Source organism: Giraffa tippelskirchi, chromosome 12 (assembly GCF_054371585.1).
Source record: "Giraffa tippelskirchi isolate mGirTip1 chromosome 12, T2T-mGirTip1v1.2.pri, whole genome shotgun sequence".
Classification (NCBI taxonomy): Eukaryota; Metazoa; Chordata; class Mammalia; order Artiodactyla; family Giraffidae; genus Giraffa; species Giraffa tippelskirchi.
In genome coordinates, this window is record NC_137286.1 from 26061645 (window position 1) to 26085884 (window position 24240).

General features: G+C 38.5%; 1 protein-coding gene and 1 pseudogene across 6 annotated transcripts in view; one reads left to right on the top strand and one right to left on the bottom strand.

The window, feature by feature from the left end:
* The window catches only part of NUBPL (NUBP iron-sulfur cluster assembly factor, mitochondrial), a 361834-nt gene that overhangs the window by 149337 nt on the left and 188257 nt on the right, over positions 1-24240 (bottom strand). For all 6 annotated transcript variants that reach the window (XR_014070750.1, XR_014070751.1, XM_081548056.1 and 3 more), the window contains one exon: positions 21260-21345. Coding sequence is in view for 4 of the 6 variants with exons in the window: in XM_081548056.1 (XP_081404182.1) it covers positions 21260-21345 (86 nt within the window). In the remaining 2 variants the exon portion in view is untranslated. The remainder of the gene's footprint in view (positions 1-21259; positions 21346-24240) is intronic.
* Positions 9733-11188, top strand: LOC145530059 (5-hydroxytryptamine receptor 1D-like; annotated as a pseudogene).

Below are 24240 nucleotides of genomic sequence, written 5' to 3' on the forward strand. Positions count from 1 at the left end.
AAGGAGTACATTAAGGCTGTATATTGTCAGTCTGCTTATTTAACTTATATGCAGAGTACATCATGAGAAATGCTGGGCTGGATGAGGCACAAGCTGGAATCAGGACTGCAGAAGAAATATCAATAACCGTAGATATGCAGATGACACCACTCTTATGGCAGAAAGTGAAGAAGAACTAAAGAGCCTCTTGATGATAGGAAAAGAGGACAGTGAAAAAGTTGTCTTAACACTCAACATTCAGAAAACTATGATCATGGCATCTGGTCCCATCACTTTATGGCAAATAGATGGGAAAACTGTGGAAACAGTGACAGATTTTATTTTGGGGGGCTCCAAAATCACTGCAGATGGTGACTGCAGCCATGAAATTTTAAAAGACACTTGCTCCTTGGAAGAAAATTTATGACCAACCTAGACAGCATATTAAAAAGCAGAAACATTACTTTGCCAACAAAGGCCTGTCTAGTCAAAGCTATGGTTTTTCCAGTAGTCATGTATGGATGTGAGAGTTGGACTATAAGGAAAGCTGGGCGCCAAAGAATTGATGCTTTTGAACTGTGGTGTTGGAAAAGACTCTTGAGAGTCCCTTGGGCTGCAAGGAGATCTAACCAGTCCATCCTAAAGGAAATCAGTCCTGAATATTCATTGGAAGGACTGATGCTGCAGCTGAAACTCCAATACTCTGGCCACCTGATGCGAAGAACTGACTCATTGGAAAAGACCTTGAGGCTGGGAAAGATTGAAGGAGGGAGGAGAAGGGACAACAGAGGATGAGATGGTTGGATGGCATCACCGACTCAATGGACATGAGTGTGAGTAAACTCTGGGAGTTGATGATGGACAGGGAGGCCTGGCGTGCTGCAATTCATGGGTTGCAAAGAGTCGAACACGACTGAGTGACTGAACTGAACTGAAAATACTCTAGTTTTTCCCCTGCACAGTTCTCTGCACAGGATTTTTCTCCTGGGCACAAAGTTAGCATTTTTCTTCTCTGAATTAGGTGAGGACATGTATCTTGTTCTGGCAATGAAATGTGAGCTGAAGTGACATGTGTCACATCTAGGCAGAAGCTTTAACTGCTAATTCCCCATTATGTTTCCCTCTGTCCCTGGGACAAGCAAGCTTCCAGAAAGTGACTGCTCAATCCATCTGGGTGCCAGAGTAAGAACAATGCAGACGAGTGTTAAAGCCAAACCATAATGGACATGTAGCATGAGAAAAATAAACTCATGTTTTTTTAAGCCACTGAAATTTGAGGGTTATTAGTACACATAATCCGGCCCACACTGGCTGACAGAAAGGTGTAGGAAGAAACTACTAGAATTTCTATTTCTTCCTTATGATTTCCTTTTTAATCCCAACTTTTCTGTGTGTTACAATGCAAATAACATATTAATAAATGTGTACTATATATAGATACATATGGAGAAGGCAATGGCACCCCACTCCAGTACTCTTTTGCCTGGAGAATCCCATGGATGGAGGAGCCTGGCAGGCTTCAGTCCATGGGGTCGCTAAGAGTTGGACACGACTGAGCGACTTCACTTTCACTTTTCCCTTTCATGCACTGGAGAAGGAAATGGCAACCCACTCCAGTGTTCTTGCCTGGAGAATCCCAGGGATGGCGGAGCCTGGTGGGCTGCCGTCTATGGGGTCGCACAGAGTCGGACACAACTGAAGCGACTAAGCAGCATATATAGATACATATAATTTATAATATTGCCTATATATAGTATACCTTATAGAATCTATATATAGGTACATATAACATATTTATATAATTTATATCTCTATATAGTATACATAATAGAATCTACCTCTGTGTGTATATATATATATGTGTAGATATATAATTATATATACTTTCAAACATCACTTATTCATAAGGATGTACCATCAAAACAATTTAGAGATAACCCTTTATATGTTTGAAATTAAGAGACTGTGATACCTAAGCTTGGCTCTATTACTGATATTCTTCCAGTTAAAAGACAAATGCCTAATACTGCTTCCTCAGTTATTTTGAACAAAGTAATTCCTCTTAACTCTAGAATTCCTCATTAAAAATTTCCCCCACAAATACCACATTTCTTTAAAAAAAAAATGCTGCATACTAATGGAACAGAACAGACTCATAAATGAAAGTCACTAATTTATAATGGAGATGACACAGTGCTGCAATGTTAATTGGATATCCATATAGAAAATAAGAAATCTTAACCCTCTATCTCACACCATGCACAAAAAGTAATTCCAGATGGACTGTAGAGCTAATATTGAAGATAAAACAATAACATGTTTGGAAGAAGACAGCAGAAAATACTTAAAACCTTCAATCCAGGGAAAGACTTTTTTAGCAGGACACAAAGAAGCACTAAACATAAATGAAAATTTTTTGTTAAACTGAACTACATTAAAATTAATAACTTATCAGAAGACATAATTAAGAGAGTAAAAAGACCACCTATAGAGCAAGAGATAGCAGCTATAACATACATATATAACAAAGGACTTTTATCTAGAATATATAAAGAACTCCTGCAAATCAATAAGAAAAAATAAGAAAATACAATGGAGAAATGAGCAAGAGACTTAGAGGCATAAAAAAAAGACATTCAAAGACAAACAAGCACAAGGAAAAGTGTTCAATTTTAATTATCATCAGGGAAATGCAAATTGGAACCACAATTAAATACCATGCATTTATGCTTAAGACCTGATTAGAAGAGTAAAAGGTCCTTATTACTACAACAACCCCCCTGCATGTGAAAAATAAAAAAACCCATATATCAAATGTTGATGAGGACATACAACAACTAAAACCCATAGCTTCAGCTGAGTGCAGAGTGGTACACCATTTTGGAGAACTGGTAGTTATCTACTTAAACTGATGTATCCCTATACTGTGGCACAGTATTTCCACTCTGTTATATGTTAAACAATGTGAACATAACAGTCACCAAAAGACATGCACAAAAGTGTTCATAACTAATTATCCAAAAATGAAAAACTACCTAAATGCCCATCAACAGTAAAATGGACAAATAAATTGTGGTATATTCATACAATGGAAAGGGCTTCCCTGGTGGCTCAGATGATACAGAATCTGCCTGCAATGTGGGAGACCCAGGTTCAATCCCTGGGTCGGGAATGTCCCCTGGAGAAGGAAATGGCAACCCACTCTAGTATTCGTGCCTGGGAAACCCCATAGACAGAGGAGCCTGGCAGACTACAGTCCATGGGGTCGCAAAGAGTCAGACACGACTGAGTGACTAACATACAATGGAATGCTACACAGCAATGAGAAAGAAAGAACTTTAGCTACAGTCCACAGTATAAGTGAATCTCTCAAATATAATTTGAAGCAAAGGAAGCCATACAAAAGCATATACTTATTATTCCATTTATATAAAGTTCAAGGACACATAAGACTAACCAATGGTGTTATAATTGGGGTTCTGCTTTGGGGGCAGTGATCAGGAGGTGGCAGAAGGCAGAAGCCTCTAGGGTACGGGTGATGTTCTGTTTCTTGAACACAAACAACGGGTGCGTTCACTCTGCAAAAATGCATTGAGCAGTATATACCTACACTATATGCCCTTTTCATATGTATATCAGACATCAGTAAAATGCTTGGTTTTAAAAAAAGGTGGTCATGTGAAGAGCAGCCAAGAAAGCAGTAAGAACAAATATCCAAAATGATGGTTTACTGGGCATCTTGTGAACCTGCACACAAAACCAACCATCTGTTTTAAATAGAAAATATTCCATAAAAAGAGAGGTAGCAGTAAAATTAATATGAGGTCTTCAGGAAGAATAATCCCCTATTCTTTTCACATGACATTCCAAGGAAAGAACTGAAACAAAAATCTAAGCCCAGAGAAGCTCTGAAATGGTGGGGTTCTAGACTCTTAATGTCTCATAAGGTAGCCACTGGTCCACATGTGGCTGCTAAGTGCTTGAAATGTGGCTAGTCTGATTTGAGATATGCTGTAAGTATAAAACACACGCTGGAAACCAAAGACTTAGTACAAGTAAAAGAATGTAAAATATGTCAATAATGTTTTAAAGTTTACAAGTTATTCTTTAACCTTTTTTTCATTGAAGTATATCATGAATACACACAGAAAGTACACAAACCATAAGTGCATGACTGAATGGACTTATCATAAGGTAGGCCCATGTTACCATGATGTTGTTAATAAAATCTAGCCAGACCCTAGAAGTCTCCCTCTATACTCTCCAAAACATGTGGCCAAAGGTATAAACTAACAGCCTGATTTCTAACAGCATAAATTTTGTCTAGTTTTGAACCTGATATGAATGTAATCATGCAATATATTCCTTTGTGTCTGTATGATGCATCCAGCTAAATCATGTACATCTGCAGTTCATTTTCATGGAGTCCTAAGATTCTATGATGACTATATCACAGTTATTCATTTTCTCGTTGGATCATCTGTGCTGTTTACAGATTTTGGCTATTATTAAACAATGATTCAACTAATGTTTTAACACATGTTTCTTTTTGCTGTGTATTCAGTTCATTTCGGTTCAGTTGCTCAGCCATGTCCAACTCTTTGCAACCCCATGAATCGCAGCAAGCCAGGCCTCCCTGCCCATCACCAACTCCCGGAGTTTACCCAAACCCATGTCCATCGAGTCAGTGATGCCATCCAACGATCTCATCCTCTGTCGTCCCCTTCTCCTCCTGCCCCCAATCCTTCCCAAGATTAGGGTCTTTTCTAATGAGTCAACTCTTCGCGTGAGGTGGCCAAAGTATTGGAGTTTCAGCTTCAACATCACTCCTTCCAATGAACACCCAGGACTAATCTCCTTTAGGATGGACTGTTTGGACCTCCCTGCAGTCCAAGGGACTCTCAAGAGTCTTCTCCAACATCAAAGTTCAAAAGCATCAATTCTTCGGCACTCAGCTTTCTTCACCATCCAGCTCTCACATCCATACATGACCACTAGAAAAACCACAGCCTTGACTAGACGGTCCTTTGTTGGCAAAGTAGCATCTCTGCTTTTAAATATGCTATCTAGGTTGGTCATAACCTTCCTTCCAAGGAGCAAGCGTCTTTTAATTTCATGGCTGCAATCACCATCTGCAGTGATTTTGGAGCCCAAAAAAATAAAGTCTGACACTGTTTCCACTGTTTCCCCATCTATTTCCCATGAAGTGATGGGACCAGATGCCATGATCTTAGTTTTCTGAATGCTGAGCTTTAAGCCAACTGTTTCACTCTCCTCTTTCATCAAGAGGCTCTTTAGTTCTTCTTCACTTTCTGCCATCAAGGTGGTATCATCTGCATATCTGAGGTTATTGATATTTCTCCCAGCAATCTTGATTCCAGCTTGCGCTTCTTCCAGCCCAGCGTTTCTCATGATGTACTCTGCATATAAGTTAAATAAGCAGGGTGACAATATACAGCCTTGACGTACTCCTTTTCCTATTTGGAAGCAGTCTGTTGTTCCATGTCCAGTTCTAACTGTTGCTTCCTGACCTGCATACAGGTTTCTCAAGAGACAGGTCAGGTGGACTGGTATTCCCATCTCTTTCAGAATTTTCCACAGTTTATTGTGATCCACACAGTCAAAGGCTTTGGCATAGTCAATAAAACAGAAATAGATGTTTTTCTGGAACTCGCTTGCTTTTTCGATGATCCAGTGGATGTTGGCAATTTGATCTCTGGTTCCTCTGCCTTTTCTAAAACCAGCTTGAACATCTGGAAGTTCACGGTTCACGTATTGCTGAAGCCTGGCTTGGAGAATTTTGAGCATTACTTTACTAGCGTGTGAGACGAGTGCAATTGTGCAGTAGTTTGAGCATTCTTTGGCATTGCCTTTCTTTGGGATTGGAATGAAAACGGACCTTTTCCAGTCCTGTGGCCACTGCTGAGTTTTCCAGATTTGCTGGCGTATTGAGTGCAGCACTTTCACAGCATCATCTTTGAGGATATGGCTCAACTGGAATTCCATCCCCTCCACTAGCTTTGTTCGTAGTGATGCTTTCTAAGGCCCACTTGACTTCACATTCCAGGATGTCTGGCTCTAGGTGAGTGATCACACCATCGTGATTATCTGGGTCGTGAAGATCTTTTTTGTACAGTTCTTCTGTGTATTCTTGCCACCTCTTCTTAATATCTTCTGCTTCTGTTAGGTCCCTACCATTTCTGTCCTTTATCGAGCCCATCTTTGCATGAAATGTTCCCTTGGTATCTGTAATTTTCTTGAAGAGATCTCTAGTCTTTCCCATTCTGTTGTTTTCCTCTATTTCTTTTCATTGATCGCTGAGGAAGGCTTCTTATCTCTCCATGCTATTCTTTGGAACTCTGCATTCAGATGGGAATATCTTTCCTTTTCTCCTTTGCTTTTCGCTTCTCTTCTTTTCCCAGCTATTTGTAAGGCCTTCTCAGACAGCCATTTTGCTTTTTTGCATTTCTTTTCCATGGGGATGGTCTTGAGCCCTGTCTCCTATACACAAACCTCTGTCCATAGTTCATCAGGCACTCTGTCTATAAGATCTAGTCCCTTAAATCTATTTGTCACTTCCACTGTATAATCATAAAAGATTTGATATACGTCATACCTGAATGGTATAGTGGTTTTCCTGACTTTCTTCAATTTAAGTCTGAATTTGGCAATAGGGAGTTCATGATCTGAGTCACAGTCTGCTCCCAGTCTTGTTTTTGCTGACTGTATAGAGCTTCTCCATCTTTGGCTGCAAAGAATATAATCAATCTGATTTCGGTGTTGACCATCTGGTGATGTCCATGTGTAGAGTCTTCTCTTGTGTTGTTGGAAGAGGGTGTTTGCTATGACCAGTGCATTCTCTTGGCAAAACTCTATTAACTAGATTATTAAAAATAACTTCCAACTGACAAGGGATTAATCTCCAAAATATACAAACAGCTCATGCAGCTCAGTATCAAAAAACAAACAGTTCAATCCAAAAAATGGGCAGAAGATTGAAATAGACATTTCTCCAAAGAAGACATTACAGATGGCCAAAAAGCACATGAAGAGATGCTCACAACACTAATTTTTAGAGAAATGCAAATGAAAACTACAATGAAGTATCACCTCACATTGGTCAGAATGTTGTTGTTCAGTCACTAAGTTGTGTCCTAATTTTTGCACCCCCACAGACTTTTGCAACCCCATGGACTGCAGCACATCAGAATGGCCACCACCAAAAAATCTACAAATAATAAATGCTGGAGAAGGTATGGAGAAAAAGGAACCCCCCCTACACTGTTGGTGGGGATATACTGGTAAAACCACATGGAAAACAGTATGGAGAGGCCTTTAAAAACTAAAAATAGAACCAGCAATCCCACTGTTAGCCATATCCCCAGAGAAAACCATAATTTGAAAAGATACAAGCACCCCAATGTTCAGTGCAGTGCTATTTACAATAGCCAGGACATGGAAGCAACTTAAATGTCCATCACCAAAGGAATAGATAAAGGAAATGTGGTACATACAGACAATGGAATATTACTTAGTCATAACAAAGAACAAAATAGTGCCATCTGAAGCAACATCGATGGACCTAGAGATTCTCATACTAAGTGAAGTCAGAAACAGAAAAACAAATATCATATGATATTGATTATATGCGGAATAAGTGTAAGAATGAACTTATTTACAAAGCAGAAATAGAGTCACTGATGTAGAAGACAAACTTATGGTTACCAGGGGATAAGAGGGGGAGGGATAAACTGGGAGATAGAGATTGACATACACATACCAGCATACATGAAATAGATAACTAATGATTAGAACCTCCTGTGTAGAACAGGGAACTCTACTTAACACTCTGTAACAGACTATATGGGAAAAGAGTCTTAAAAAAGAGTGTACACAATATTGTAAAGCAATTATCTTTCAATTAAAAATATATTTTTCGAAAAAGAGTATATATATATACATATATATATATGTATGTTAAACTGATTCACTTTGCTGTACACCTGAAACTAACACAACATTGTAAATCAACTATACTCCAATAAAAATTTAAAAGATAAATATATAAATAAAATTAACTTCACCTGTTTCTTTCCAGTTTTAAAAATATGGCTACTAAAAACTTTAAAATTACATTTGTGGTTTGAATTATATTTCTATTGGACAATGCTGCTGTTGACCACTGAAGTCGGACTGTAGAATTTATCTTGATAGTTCTCCTATCAAATATTATTCTAAGGTCTTAAAAATGCAAAAAAAATTTTTATCAGGGCCTGTAATATTGAGGCCCTGATAAAATACTGAATATTTTAAAAATTGAACAGAAATGAAGCATTTACCTTTAAGACTATTTAGGACAGATAAACTGTCAAGTTTGTTTGCTTTTAGTTGAAATTATATCAACTGGGTGTGATAACACTCATGTGTGGTTATCTCTTTCTGTTCAGAAGTTCATACAACAGTGATACACACACATATTATTTAACTGGAAAAGAGAAAACAAATTACTTCCTAAGATACACAGACTATGTGGCTGAACAACTTTTTGAAAAAATGGGATTGGGTGGGAGAAAATTTAAAAGAGAGCTTTCAGTATTAAAAAGATTAAAAAACACTGCCCTAGTCATTTAAGAGCAGTCCTCTATAATTAATGATTTTTGAACAGGGGTAGCTAACGTAATAAAACAGAAGATTATAATACCCATATTACAATGCTGTTCATAAAAATTCTTCTTTAAATAGGAAAGAATACATATCCACATGATCACTCCCTCCCCTCACCCCCATAAGAGCTTTATACTGTGTGAATACTTTATATGTTGTTAAGCTGTTTGTGTTTACTGTAGAGCTATTTTGTGTATCCTTTGATCATAGAAACATTAGAAAACAGACACTTTGCCACAGCTTAATTTACATAAAACCACTGAGACGCAGCTGTGAGCATGCTCAACCATTTTTTAATGTCTCATCAAAGTATAGATCCTTTTTTCTTTTTACCTCAGCTGGTTTTACCGAAAGAAAGTAAATGCTACATGCCTGCCTAACATCAGCCACCACAAACCTTTAACACCCTATTCTTACATGATTCTAATCTATCACTGGCTCAGAAGGGCATTTCTTTTATTAACTTTTAAAAAATCGACTCTCTTAAAATATCAACATTGCCCTGAAATACTGGATTTTTGTGTCTAAATGTATTGAATTAAGCAGACTCAGGAGACTCCAGTTTTAATTTCTTCTTGGCATTTTAAACCTAGACTCAAGTAAGTAACAAGCAAGATTTTCAGGCTACTATATAATCCAATTTCTCAAGGTTACAATCAGGTTAAATTCTTGCTGGCTGGAACCTGTCACAAGGATAAAGAGCTATGATTTAAGAAAAAAATGAAGAGGAAAAACTCACTGTTAAACAGAGAGTGAATAATAATAACTGAAATTGATTAGATTCACAAGTGCTTTTCAGTTCTCCATTTAGCCTTGAACCAGGTTTTGGTACATTTTAAAGCATGTGTACAGATATTATAATTTTAAAAAATGAGACTGGCGTTCTTGTTTTCTCTTTCAAAATTAGTCTGGCAATAGGCAGAGCAATGAGTGGGGAAGGCCTGCATTCATTCTTCTCTCAGGGACCAACTGCTTCTGGATCCGTGAGGTAAGACTTAACTTCTCCAAGCCTTGAATTCTAAAATGAGAGGTTGTAATGATTTCTAAAATCTACCACTATAACAATACCATTCAGAGCTACCCTTCACAATGTCACGAGGTAAGACCTATGCTAAGTACTACACGTGTAATCTTATTTAACTGCCACAACAACATATGAGCTGGGTCACAAAACACTTAAGCTAAATTATTTCTTAATCTTCTTACCCCTGTGATATTTGATGATATCCACATTACTAAACCTCAACTCTAGATAATTCACAGAAACAGCAATTAAAATGCAGAATCTGGTTGGTAGTCAACCTCGTGTTCCTTAAATAGTCGAGTTTTGAGGTCTTTTCACTCGGTCTGTTCTGATGGCTGACTCCCTCCGGTGTGAAACAGAAGGATGACTTTATTCTGTGAGCAGGACAACTATGAAATAAGAAGCTGTATGTGTGAAAGTCTGTGGAAAGAGAGAGTCACCCAAAATGTCCCCTCAAACCAGTCAGTGGAGGCCTTCTGCAGGCGGCTCCCGAAAGATCCCCAAATACCACAGAAACTCCAGGGACTTAGGAAAGAGGGACACTTCAAGCACTCAAGATTTCTCCAGCCATCTTGTTTACCAATGCCTTTGTACTTATTACCATCTCCAAGACCAGGAAGTTCTACATCTCTGCCAACTATTTCATTGGCTCCTTGGCCATGACTGACTTCTTAGTTTCTATTTTGGTCATGTTCATCAGCATCACATATACAACCACCCACACCTGGAGCTTTGGCCAACTCCTATGTGACATCTGGTCTTCTGATATCACATGCTGCAAAGCGTCCATCCTGGTACTGGGCCATCACTGATACCCTGGAGTATAGTAAACACCAGACAGTGGGCCATGAGGCTGCCATGCTTGCCATCATCTGGACCACTTCCATCCACATCTCCATCCCATCACTCTTGTGGCAGCAGGCTAAAGCTCATGAAGAAATATCGGCTTGCCTGGTGAATACTTCTCAGATCTCTTACATTAGTTATTCCATCTGTGGGGCCTTCTACGTCCCACCTGTACTGCTCATTATCCTCTATGGACAAATCTACATGGCCACCTGGAACCACATCCTGAATCCACTACCACTTTATGGGAAGTACTTCACCACAGCCCATCTCATCAAAGACTCTGCGGGGTCCTCGCTCTGCTTGCTTAAAGCCAGCCTTCATGAGGGGCATTCTCATTCGACCAGCTCCCCTCTCATTTTCAACCATGTGAAAATCAAGCTGGAGGATAGCGTTCTGGAGCACAAGAGGATTTCTGCTGCCTGAGAGAGGAAAGCCACAAAAAACCTGGGGGATCATCCGGGGGGCCTTTAGCATCTGCTGGCTGCCCATCTTTGCTGAATCTTCAGCCGTCCTTATCTGCCAGGACTCCTGCGGGACCCATCCAGCCCTTTTGACTTTTTCACTTGGCAAGGCTATCTAAACTCCCTCATAAAACCAGTAATATACACTGTGTTTAACAAAGAGTTTCAGCAAGCATTTCAGAAAATTGTCCATTTCCAGAAAGCCTCTTAGTCATATTAATATTTGGTGTAGTTACTGCTGTTGTCTTTTATGGCCTGTAACCTGACTGAGTGAGTGAAAGTCCCTCAGTCGTGTCCGACTCTGCGACCCCATGGACTATGCAGTCCATGGAAGTCTCCAGGCTAGATTACTGGAGTGGGTAGCCTTTCCCTTCTCCAGGGGATTTTCCCAACCCAGGGATTGAACCCAGGTCTCCAGCATTGCAGGTGGATTCTTTACCAGCTGAGCCACCAGGGAATGTCTTTTTTATTCTTCCTAAGAGTTGCGTTAATCCTGATATCTTGGGTTTTGGTTCAATTAATAAAATTCTCAATTTTTTTTTTTTTTCTTTAAAAAGAATGTGGACTCTGGAAAGCAGACCATTTAGAATAGGATCCCAGAGACCCACTAAACAGACAGGCAGCCTTATGTGAAATCTTTAACCTCTGTACAACAGTTTCCACGTAAGAAAAATGGGGAAAATAATGCTATTACCTCACAGGGTTATTGTGAGGGTTAGATTAGTTAATGGAGAAGGCAATGGCACCCCACTCCAGTACTCTTGCCTGGAAAATCCCATGGACGGAGGAGCCTGGTAGGCTGCAGTCCATGGGGTCGCTAAGAGTCGGTCACGACTGAGCGACTTCACTTTCACTTTTCACTTTCCTGTATTGGAGAAGGAAATGGCAACCCACTCCGGTGTTCTTGCCTGGAGAATCCCAGGGACGGCGGAGCCTGCTGGTCTGCCATCTATGGGGTCGCACAGAGTCGGACACGACTGACGCGACTCAGCAGCAGCAGCAGCAGCAGATTAGTTAATTCATGTAAATCATATAGAATGGCATTCCCACTTAAAGCATACATGGACGGACCTCTGAGAGATGCTGGAGGAAGACAAAAATGAGCAAACAGCTTCAGTCTCTAAGATAAAACTGTGGCTGAGATGCAGAATGCTATCTACTCAGTCTTACAAAGGTTGTGATTGGAGAAAAGTCATTTTTTGAAAATGGAAAATTATCCAGTTGTGAAGAAGGAAGCCACATGTGATACATCATGTGCAAACTAATAAGAGTTCCTAGAAAGAATTCTAATAGCACCTTCCAAGGCCTTCAAAGCCAATGATGAAAGACTCTCTAAGTACATCAAGGGTATTAAACTTTTCAGAGAATCAAGTGAGACAACTTGATGAGCATAGAGGAAAAATTATGCTCAAGGATGAAGAGAATAAATGCATCACTTGCCTCTATCTTCATGTAAGGTTACCTATTTCTAAATTGCTTTGTAAGGTAGGTAGACTTGAGGTATTAAAATTGAACTTTCAGGGTCCAAAAGACAAACTAGATGTTGAAAATGCTCCAAGATAGATATAAAGAACACTTGACTCTTGAAGGCATTCAAGGGTGAAGATGTGAAACTCCCGGTCCAAATGGATAACCTACTGCCACGAACAGTGACTGTGCCAGAAAAAGAATGAACTACAATTTTGATCCTCATCACTCAGAACAACTTCTGGGGTCTTTGGTTAAAAAAAAAAAAAATTGATAAGAATCAATTATTTTAGGTTCTAAGATCATCTAATTTTTCTTAGGAGACAATATAATCATTAACCCTTACAAATAAATACCACAAAGTTCCATACCACAGTAGGATTCTTAATTTTTTGTTTGTTTTTAGCCAGCAGAAAAAATAAACCACAGGAAAAGCAAAATTCCAATTTCTCTCTTATAAAATAATTAACTATTTGCAAGGCTGCAATAGTTACATTAATAGAATTTTCAAAATTAATTAAAAGGAAAAAAAAAAAGTTCAGTACTCAGCACTAAGCTTTAATATATCTGTTGCCAGGTCAACTGCAGCACAGACAGCTAGCTGCTCACCAAAATCCATTATCATCTTTCATACTTAGCATACAGCAATCCTATGTTTCTCAGGCTCCTTGAGAAATATGACTGTGGTCACATAACAGAGTTTTAGTTAAGAGAATGGGCACAGAAGTATAGAAGTATGTGTGCCACAACTAGGCCTTGTCCATAAAAATCTCCCATGACATACATCTGTACTGTCTTTCTCTTCTGGCTAGCTCAAATGAGGATGGTCTAAGGGTGACCTTAGAAGTCACATTTTAAAATGGCAGTAGTCTTTAAGCCTAAAAGACTTTGAGGAATAAAAACCACCATGCTCACCTGTTCACATACTAGTATTGCTATATAAGCAAGAAATAAACTTCTACCTAATTTGCATCATTATAAATTTTGAGGTCTATCTGTGACAGCAATTAGCTGACATTAAATAATGTAAAGTTTATGTCATGCAGAATTTCAGACTCTAAATAACTTTAGAAACTTAATAATATATGAAGAGAACAATTTAGGCCCAACAAAAATACTCAAGAAATAAGGAGATCTCAAAGACCCTATTCATCTAAATTTTTAAAAATTTTCTTCTTAACATTCTTATTAGCAAATAAAGAGACCAGTCAAAATACCTTGGCCAATACATAAACACCTATGAATTATTAATTTATGTTTCATGATATGAATAATAAGCAACATTATTTATATAACATTATGTTGACATCAAGTGTTTAGATTGTACCAAGCACTGTACTAAGCCCTCATTTTTTTTCACCTCAATCCTCTGAGGGAAATACTATTATAATTCCTGTATTAAGAATGAGAAAACTGAGGCACAGATTAAGTAACTCACTCAGGTCATACTGCTACAACGTGACAGATCTGGGATCTGAATCCTAGCATTCACTCTCCTGAGTTCACTCTTCTGAACTACTACGTAAAAATGCCTCTATAAGCTGCATTCTACTGCCTTAACATTATAATTCAGTTTCTAAAGTAACTTAACTTGCAACCATAAAAGATACACTTAAAGAATATAGGTCTCCATGCACTTAAAAAAAAATCTGTGTATAAAAGGCTACAACTATACAGATAAATAAATAAAATGTGGTACAGTGAGGAGAAGGGGCAGTCGTATATATCATGTGATGTGAATAGTACTAAAAAGGCCAACACCAGTCTCTTCCTTGCCAAACACTTTTAAATCACAATCCTTAGAGAATAGGATAGGGATTTGTGACTGAGAATCTAATCTCTTATTTCTAGTTCACCGTAATCCTGAGAGTAAAAAACTAGCTCCTGGTACATTTATGAATGGCAGCATAGCTCTCAAAATTCCTTTGATTTCTGACTTTTTTCCTAACCACCCTACCCTATGTAATAAATTGCTAAGCCTGTCTATTCTTCTTTCAAAATGTCAATTATGTTATTCATTTTCATTGCCATTATTCTAAATTAGACCTTCACTACCTATCACCTACACTAGTGTTTTTGCAAGTTACTAAAACTGTCTTATAAGAGAAATATTTGACATCTTGATCTAACACAAAAACACAAGTATATGTGTTTATGACTGAGACCATATCCCTATGAAATAACACTTTCTCTTCCTAAGTGGAATTTACCCTGATACTGTTTAAAAACTTTGGTTACATCTCTCACTGTATTGATTTCCTGACTCACTGGTGGGTCACAACCTGGAGTGTGAATGACTCTGACCATTGCTAATGCTCTCTTATTGCCCCCACACTCCTGGCTGCTATTCTACTTATCTCCACAAGATCAATGCCTTTTAAAGTTCCATTCTAATTTTGTCTGTTTCCTATCCAGCATTCATTATGAATGCCTCTAAACATTTCAAGAAGAATGTCCAAATTCTTTAACCTAGTATTTGAGGTTTGACCTAACCTGAGCCTAACTAGCAAAGACACATACAAATGTATTACTTCAACTATAACCCTGAACACTAGTTATTTCCTGATTTTTTTCAGACTGAATCCTGTCCTTTCCCTAGTCTTGTGATAAACTAATAACAATCCTCCTCCACTCATTCATTCAGTATAAATTTAGTGAGCAGCTATAGGTTCTGGGGGCTTCCCTGGTAGCTCAGAGGGTAAAGAATCTCCCTGAAAAGTGGGAGACCTGGGTTTGATCCCTGGGTTGGGAAGATCCTCTGGAGAAGGGAATGGCTACCCACTCCAGGACTCTGGCCTGGAGAATTCCATGGACAGAAGAGCCTGGCAGGCTACAGTCCACGGGGTCGCAGAAAGTTAGACATGACTTAGCGACTTTCACTTTCTTTTCACTTTCATATGTTGTAGACAAAGTAGGAGGTCAGTGGTCCCTGTACTCACAGAGTTGACAGTATGGCGCTAATACGTGAAAATACTGATGAAATGTGAAAACAGTTACAAAAGGGGAAGCAGAGTATTACTGAATCATACACTAGAAAGAGCTTACCTCGTTAATAAGGTCAGAGCACGTCTCCCAGAGAAAAAGCCATTTAATCTAAGCACCAAAGGATAAAAAGGAGCTACCAAGTGAGAAGTGAGGGTAAAGGTTCTGAGATATGAAAACAGCATGCTGAGGACCATAAGAAGAGAAACTATGGAAACCTCAAAGAAGCGAAAGATGACCAGTTTGCCTGGGGCAGAGAGAATGCCAGTCAGAGCGGCCTTGAGCTGGGAACAGCAGATTGTGGATGGCATTATATCCCAGATCAAATGTCAGTGTAGGAAGCATATATATGCCTATTATATGCCACGGAAAGAACATTTGAGGATATTTAATGTATGTTTCTTGCCCTCTAAGAACTCAGATTCTTCTGTTGGGACTGATATGTAAGCTTGTAGTGGAATAAGAGCCAAACTAGATACACGTTCAAGTAGTTCAGAGAAAGAAGTATTAACCTTTCCTGGTAGCTTGGGAAAAGCTTCCTAGAGGATGTCATGCCTGAGCAGGAATTTGAAAAATGAATATGAACTGGCAATGGCTTCTCAGGCCAGGGACCAGCATGTACAAAATTACAGGAATATTAAAAAAAAATTAAAAAAGAATGCCAAACATGGCTTTCCCATGAAAACTCTCCTTGATAGTCCAGAGACGAAAGAGTTCTCATGTCCCTCAGAATTCAGGGCCCCTGCACCACAATGGAGTTAGTCTACAAGATGATAGGTACTTGAAGAAAAAGGCTTCACTCTCACTTTTTTTTTAAATCATCAATTGCACTTACCACAGTACTTTGCTTATAGAAGGCACTCAATGTAAGTAAATACATATTTGTAGAATAAATAAACACAAGTATTTGTTGAATTAAAATTACTAAGTGATCCTTTATATATAGAAAGAATAAGAGAGGAAAAATACTTTAATATGGGCTTCCCTGGTGGCTCAGGGGTGAAGAATCCACCTGCCAGTGCAAGAGACATGGGTTCGATCCCTGGGTTGGGAAGATCCCCTGGGGAAGGTTATGGCAAACCTCTCCAGTATTCTTGCCTGGAGAATTCCACGGACAGAGGAGCCTGGCAGGCTACAGCCCATAGGATCACACAGAGTTGGACATGACTTAGCGACTAAACAATGACATACTTTAATATACTTTTCAGCATCTGGAAAGGAGATTACCTAATAAGAAAGGGCTGGTAGTGAAATCCCTGTGACTTTACAGTTCAAACAGTAGGGGAAGGGCTCTAAATTGAGGTGCCTGGGCCTTCCTTATCAGTCAGTTCAGTTGCTCAGTCGTGTCTGACTCTTTGTGACCCCATGGACTGCAGCATGCCAGGCCTCCCTGTCCATCACCAACTCCCAGAGTTTACTCAAACTCATGTCCATTGAGTCGGTGACACCATCCAACCATCTCATCCTCTGTCCTCCCGTTCTCCTCCTGCCTTCAATCTTTCCCAGTATCAGGGTCTTTTCCAATGAGTCAGTTCTTGGCATCAGGTGGCCAAAGTACTGGAGTTTCAGCTTCAACATCAGTCCTTTCAAAGAATATTCAGGACTGATTTCCTTTACGATGGACTGGTTGGATCTCCTTGCAGTCCAAGGGACTCTCAAGAGTCTTCTCCAACACCACAGTTCAAAAGCATCAATTCTTTGGCGCTCAGCTTTTTTTATAATCCACCTCTCACATCCATACATGACTACTGGAAAAACCATAGCCTTGACTAGACAGATCTTTGTTGGCAAAGTAACGTTTTTGCTTTTTAACATTTATAAGGCAACAAAAATGGTTGAGAATGACACAGTAGATAGTCATCATTAAAAATGTGTAAGATTGAAAAATTATTATTATTTTTTAAAACTGTCTATCTACAAATGCTGACATAATCAAGAATTTGGCAAAGTTGATATCATTTTGGGCAGAGAACAGAGAATTTAATAGCTCTTCTTCTCCTTCCCCTAAGGAGCCTTGAGTTTTAGGAAATTATTTAAATTAATTTCAAAATGTTTTTATAGACATTAATAAACTCTGACCATAGCAATGAATTCCAATGACATCACTGTTTCCATGGTAACTAATGCACTTCAAAAGGGGAAAAAAAGAGAACAAGACTAAAAACCAGGAAAAAAATGAAATAAAGTGGTATAAACAAAGCATAACATTTCTCCTTTGCCTTTATGGAACACTTTCTAATTTCAAATGCTTTACCATTACTCAGACTGCAAGGCTCTTAAGTGACAGAAGGATCTCAGAGGTCATCAAATCCACATCTTGCTCAAAGCCGGGATTCCCTTCACAAGGCAGCTACACTATGGCTGTCCTCCAACTGCTTACAGAGCTCTCTGCTGGGAAGTTCTCACTCATTTACTTGCAAAGATTACTGAGCCCCTGTCTTGTTTTGCAGGTTAAGAGCTGACTACGACATTCTACCGCTTTTTCAATTTTTTTTGTGGTTTAGAAGGCAGATAATTAAAATGAGTGAAGAATGAGGGCTATAATAAAGACAACAGACAATGTCAAAAAATAATGGAGGGATTATGCATTTCCAGTGACTTTCATTTCCACTCCTCTTCAGTCCCACACACCCATGACCAACCATATCCTGTACCTTGTCATGACCCAGGACTGCTCTGACTCTGCAAATCTATATTCCAACATTCGCTTTCACTTCACGAACAGCTCCTTTTTTTCATAACTGATCCTGCCCTGGTCCCACAAGCCTTACGCAGCCCAGTACTTCCCTACAATACTTTCTGGTTGACAGCTCAACTTCTACCCTTCAGTGACACCCACCTAACCAAATTCTGGCTTCCTCTCTTTTAAAAACTTTTCTCTCAAGGATTTCAGGCTCCTTTTGGGTGAGCTGGACACTTGCCTCTGCACTCATCTTACAGAACTAGAAGTTAAGCATTCACTTAGATGCTGATAGAATGGTTATTATCCTGACCTTGAAGTGGCAGTAACAGATCATTGGCTCTGTTATCTAATTTCTGCCAGAAAGATGACTATGAATTACTTGTTCTCATAATCTTGTGTGGATAACTATCTAACTTTTTGCTGATTTACACTTTAAAATCTCATATAAGTATTCTCATTAGTTATCTGAGTAGGCATTACTTGCATCTAGTTTATCTTGGAGGGCATAATAGGAAATAAAATTGTTCAACTAAGTGCTTTATCGAGACAGTTTTCTATCTGAAGCAGGTATTTGGTTACTATTGCTTTAAAATTTGTCTAAGCTAACCTTCAAGTTCACAAGCTTTTGCACAGCAAACGAAACCATAACAAAATGAAAAGACAACCTATGGACTGGGAGAAAATACTTGCAAATGATGCAACTGATATGGGCTTAATTTCTAAAATATACAAACAGCTCATACAACTCAGTAACAAAAAAACAAAACAACCCAATCAAAAAATGGGCAGAAGACCTATATAGACATTTCTCCAAAGAAGACATACAAATGATACTCAAATCACTAATTATTAGAGAAATGCAAATCAAAACTGCAAAGAGAAAGGCCATTACTAAAAAAAATCTACAAACAGCAAATTATGGTGAGGGCATGGAGAAAAGGGAACTCTCCTGCACTGCTGGTGGGAATGTAAATTGGTGCAGTCACTATAGAGAACAGTAAGAAGGTTCTTCAGAAACCGAAAAATAGAGCTATTGTATAATCCAGCAATCCTACTCCTGGCCATATATCCAGACAAAACTAAATCAAAAAGATACATGCATCCCGATGTTCACAGAAGCATTATTTACAATAGCTAAGGCATGGAAACAACCTAAATGTCCAGTCCACCAATAGATGAATGGATAAAGATGTGGTGTGTGTACATACATATACAATGGAATATTACTCAGCCATCAAAAAGAACAAAATAATGCCATTTGTAGCTACATGGATGGACTTAGAGATTATCACACTAAGCAAAGTAAGTGAGAAAGAGAGATGAATGCCATATAATGTCATTTATATGTGGAATCTAAAATATGACACAAATAAACTTACCTGCAAAAAAGAAACAGATTCACAAACAGAACAAATTTGTGGTTGCTGGGGTCAGAGGGTTGGATTGGGAGTTTGGGATTAGCAGATGCAAACTATTATATATAGAATGGATAAACTATAAGGTCCTACTGTGCAGCACAGGGAACTAAATACCCTGTAATAAACCATAAAGGAAAACAAAAACAAAAAGTTCTGCTTTATAAACTCTAAAATCTAACCAAGAATTAAACAAAGCCATTAGGAGCCACAGAGATGGAAGTATCATGTTGGCTTCACACTGAAACACTTTTTCTAAACCACACTTTGGCACAAGTCCACTTGCTTTTGATGAGGCACACTAGGAGGAAGAACCCTCTATTTATGGTTACAAAGGTGACGAATATGTGTTCATTACCTACAGGGTTTCTTTTATTAATATTCTTGAGGATCTAGGAAAAAGTAATGCCTTCTCTCAGTTCTGCTTCTTTTGAGCATCAAGCTCTTTTTTAAAAAATTTACTGAACTATAGTTCACTCACAATGTTGTGTTAATTTCTTCTGCACAACAAAGTGACTCAGTTATATATATATATATATATGTTCTTTATCTACTAATTCCAAACTCCTGTTCCTTTCCTTCCCTATTCCCCCACCCTCTTGGCAACCACAAGTGTGTTCTTTATGTCTGTGAGTCTGTTTTCATTTCATAGATAAATTGATTTGTATAGCACTTTAGAGTCCACATATGAGTAGCATCATATGGTATTGATCTTTCTCTTTCCGAGTTACTTTGTTTAGTATGATAATCTCTAGGTCCATCCATGTTGCTGCAAATGGCACTATTTCACTCTTTTGTGATGGCTGAGTAACAGTTCACCTTCTTTATCCATCCGTCTGTCAGTGGACATTTAGGCTGTTTCCATGTCCTGGCTATTATAAACAGTGCTTCAAGCTCTTTTCTTTAACCTCACAGAAATGGCCAGTCTTATAATGGCCCTATGTTTCCCTCCCTGTGACTGTCTGAAAATACACGGCACACTTCTAGCCCACATCTAAGTCCCTTAATAGCATGCAAGTTATTTACAGACTTCACTTCTGACTCCATCTTATTTTAATTGTCCTTTCTCTCCTTTTTATAATATTTTTATTTTTTGCCACTTTGTATAGCAAATTCTTACTTTCAAGAAGATGGTGAGCCACAAATGAGCTAAACTGTAGAAGACAGAAGGAAAAAAGTCATCTACCTAAATAATTTCCCAAAATTCTCATTATTTTTTTTTTTTAGTCAGTGACAGCTACAAATAGTTGAGAGAGGGAATAATTATTCAGACATGCCAAAAAAAGAAAACTCATACCTGAAGGATGTTCCAGAATTTTCTTTGATTAATATAATGTGCATTTCTGTTTCCACCTATATGTGTGTTTTTAAAGTAACAATTACAATGAAGTATGGACTACCCTGGTGGCTCATTGGTAAAGAATCTGCCTGCCAATGCAGGAAATGTGGGTTCAATCCTTGAGTCAGGAAAATCCCCTGGAGAAGGAAATGGCAACTCACTCCAGTATTCTTGCCTGGGAAAGCCTATGGACAGAGGAGCCTGGCAGCTGCAACCCATGGGGTCACATAAGAGTTGGACATGACTTAGTGACTAAACAACAAAAAAATGAAGTAGGGTGTTCATACAGATTTCCACCCAGAACTAAATTAAATTTTGGATTGTATTTCTCAGTGATCTGCTTTTTCAGTTACAAGCATTTCTTGTTTTTCCAACAGTGAAGGTGTAAATACTTACAGGCACGTGGACTTTTCGAAACATCTCAGCTCCCTTGTGTGCATCCATTAATGCAATGTCCTGAGGTGTGGAGACAATCACAGCACCTAACCAAGTGAAAACAGAAACCATAGCAGAATGATGCTATTATTTAATTCCTTATGGAAAGATTACTCCCAAAATTACGTGGACTACACACTAAAAGAGTCTGTTATATTAACTGTTTAGGTAATTTGTATAAATTTTACATACAGAAATAGGAAAGATAAGGAAATGTCTACTTTGTTCTTGCCAATTTTTGACTCCTTACTCCTAAAATTAAAACTGACCTGTGATTCATGATCACAGCTGTATCATCAGGATCTCCACTCACACAGAATGTGCCACCTAGAAGATGCACAAGGTATGCTTTACTTTCAAGAACCTAACAGCCTACTTGGGGAGACCCCCCGAATTAAGGATTCAACACAGTGTGCTAATAAGGATTATAATAAAGGTAGACCTAGGGCGTTATGGAATTATAAAGGAAGAACAAAGGAAAAGTAACTAATTAAATCTAGAGAAGAGGATGGTGAAGGTGATCATGAATGGGGTGAGGAAACAGGTGATAAGAAGAAACAATAGGGGGAAGTTTCCAGAAAGAAGTGATACCCCAGCTGAGCTCTAAATCTGTATTACAGAAAACTCACTACTGTGGTTTATACTGTAGAGAATAGTTTGATGGGGATAAAACTAGGGGTTGTGGCAGAAACTTAGATGCAAAACAGTGGTAGTCTGATCTAAGGCAGCACTGAAAGTAGATGGAAATGGAGGTTTTCCAAGGTCTCCAATATTACCCCACAGTAACCAGATGGTTTTGAGGTTTGAGGGAAGGTGCAGTGCAATTTTTTTTTCTGTAAGTAGAAACACCAGAGACCTGGTTATGATTTGTAGACATTATGAATTTCTTAAATTCGGGGGTTTCTTCTAGATGATAGACTGAAAAAATGAACATATTTTAGATCATCTGATGACCACAATCTTATAATTAAATATTTACTGCCATGACATTTCAGCATCCCAAATCACCAAATTGGCAGTAGTACTTTGGCATAGCCAATGAGAACAGAAGTAGGATTAACAATAAAAAACTGATGGCATCAAGTGAAGGGCAAATGATACTATTACACAGTACTACAGAGTCTGAAGGGACAATTTGAAGAAGACAGACTAGAGAAAAGTAGCAGCAGAACCAAGTTCTCACAAAGCATGTGGCAGTACTGGCACACTAAACTCAAGAGTAACTGTGCAGCAGCAGTTAGCTACAAATTCATCTTTCAATTGGTATTTTCATTTCAGCAAAAACATCATCTTTCATATTAAATTAATGTCATTAATTTGAATTTTGTTGATCTTATACATCTGATTGAATTTAATTTGTAAGTTTTATAGTTTTTAAAAATTACATAAGAGCTATAAGCTTAAGGAATTTGTGTTCATGCTTAGTTAAGTAGCCTACTAATAAAAATAAGTCTATTTGGGGCATGGAGCAGATTATTTTCCTTTAGAAGAAAGGTTTATTCATTAGTCAAGCTTCAGAAACACTGGCTTGGAATTCAAACAGAATAAGAATTCAAATTTTTATTCCATATCTGACTATCAGTGTGACAAGGGGAATAACTTAATCTCTTTGAGATTTAGTTTCTAATTTACAAAATGGCATAGTAATACTTAGGTCACAGGATGCAATAATTTAATGAAGTAATGTACATAAGATATTTGACATGATGTCATAGGTAAACATTCAATAAATGGTAGCTGCTGCTGTTGGTTATATTTTTATTATTTTATTACTATTATTAGTAAAAATGTCCTAGAAGTTGTTGGCAAGGTCATTTTCATATTTGCCATCAGGCAGCTCATCCTACTTTTTGAACTGTTCCATGGATCACTACCTTCTTCTATTTTGACTTATTCTTCCCAAAAAACCCGAAACAAACCAACATTTCTCTTTTTCCCCTTTAAAGACTGATGGAAATAACTGTTGTGCAAACATATACTCAACTCTGCACATCCAGTGTATTTCCATAATTTGCCACCTTTCCAGTTCTGTTATCATATCCAGGCATTTGGAGGAAAACTAATTCCAGTTCTGCCCCCGTCTACCTGTGTGACTAACCTTGGACAAACAACTCAGAATCACTCCAGGTCTCAGTTTCCTTAACCATACAATTAATGTAAGGGCAGACAGTCCTCAAGGTCTCAGCCAGCTCTCTGATCACACGATTTTGCATTCCCTCTTAACTGTACTTTTCAGTTCAACCTGACTGCCTCAGTAATCCTATTTAAGCAAATGTGAAAAACCACCTCCTCTAAGAATTATAGTCCCCCAATCTCAGAGCCATTCTCTTCACCTGTAAACAACACCCCCCCCCCAACTTGGCTGCTGCTGCTGCTAAGTCACTTCAGTCGTGTCCGACGCTGTGCGACCCCACAGACGGCAGCCCACCAGGCTCCCCCGTCCCTGGGATTCTCCAGGCAAGAACACTGGAGTGGGTTGCCATTTCCTTCTCCAATGCATGAAAGTGAAAAGTGAAAGTGAAGTCACTCAGTCGTGTCCAACTCAGCGACCCCATGGACTGCAGCCCACCAGGCTCCTCTGTCCATGGGATTCTCCAGGCAAGAGTACTGGAGTGGGGTGCCATTGCCTTCTCCTCCCCACTTGGCTATTTCCTCCAAATTCTCTCATAACGATAAATCAGTACAGAGGGGTTTTCTATTAGCCCTAAAAAGTACCTTTAGCTTTAAGATAATATAAACATTTTTTGTTTGAAACACACTTCATCCACTGTTTGTATTACCAGTACACAATATAGTTTCATGGATAGTTATTTTTCTCAATTTTTTATCAAACAAAATAACACAGTGCTGTACACAAAACAGGCACTTAACACAGGACCGGGGATTTAAATAATTGTCCTCTGTTTTTGAATTATCCTAGACTACAGCTGTAAGAACTCTTT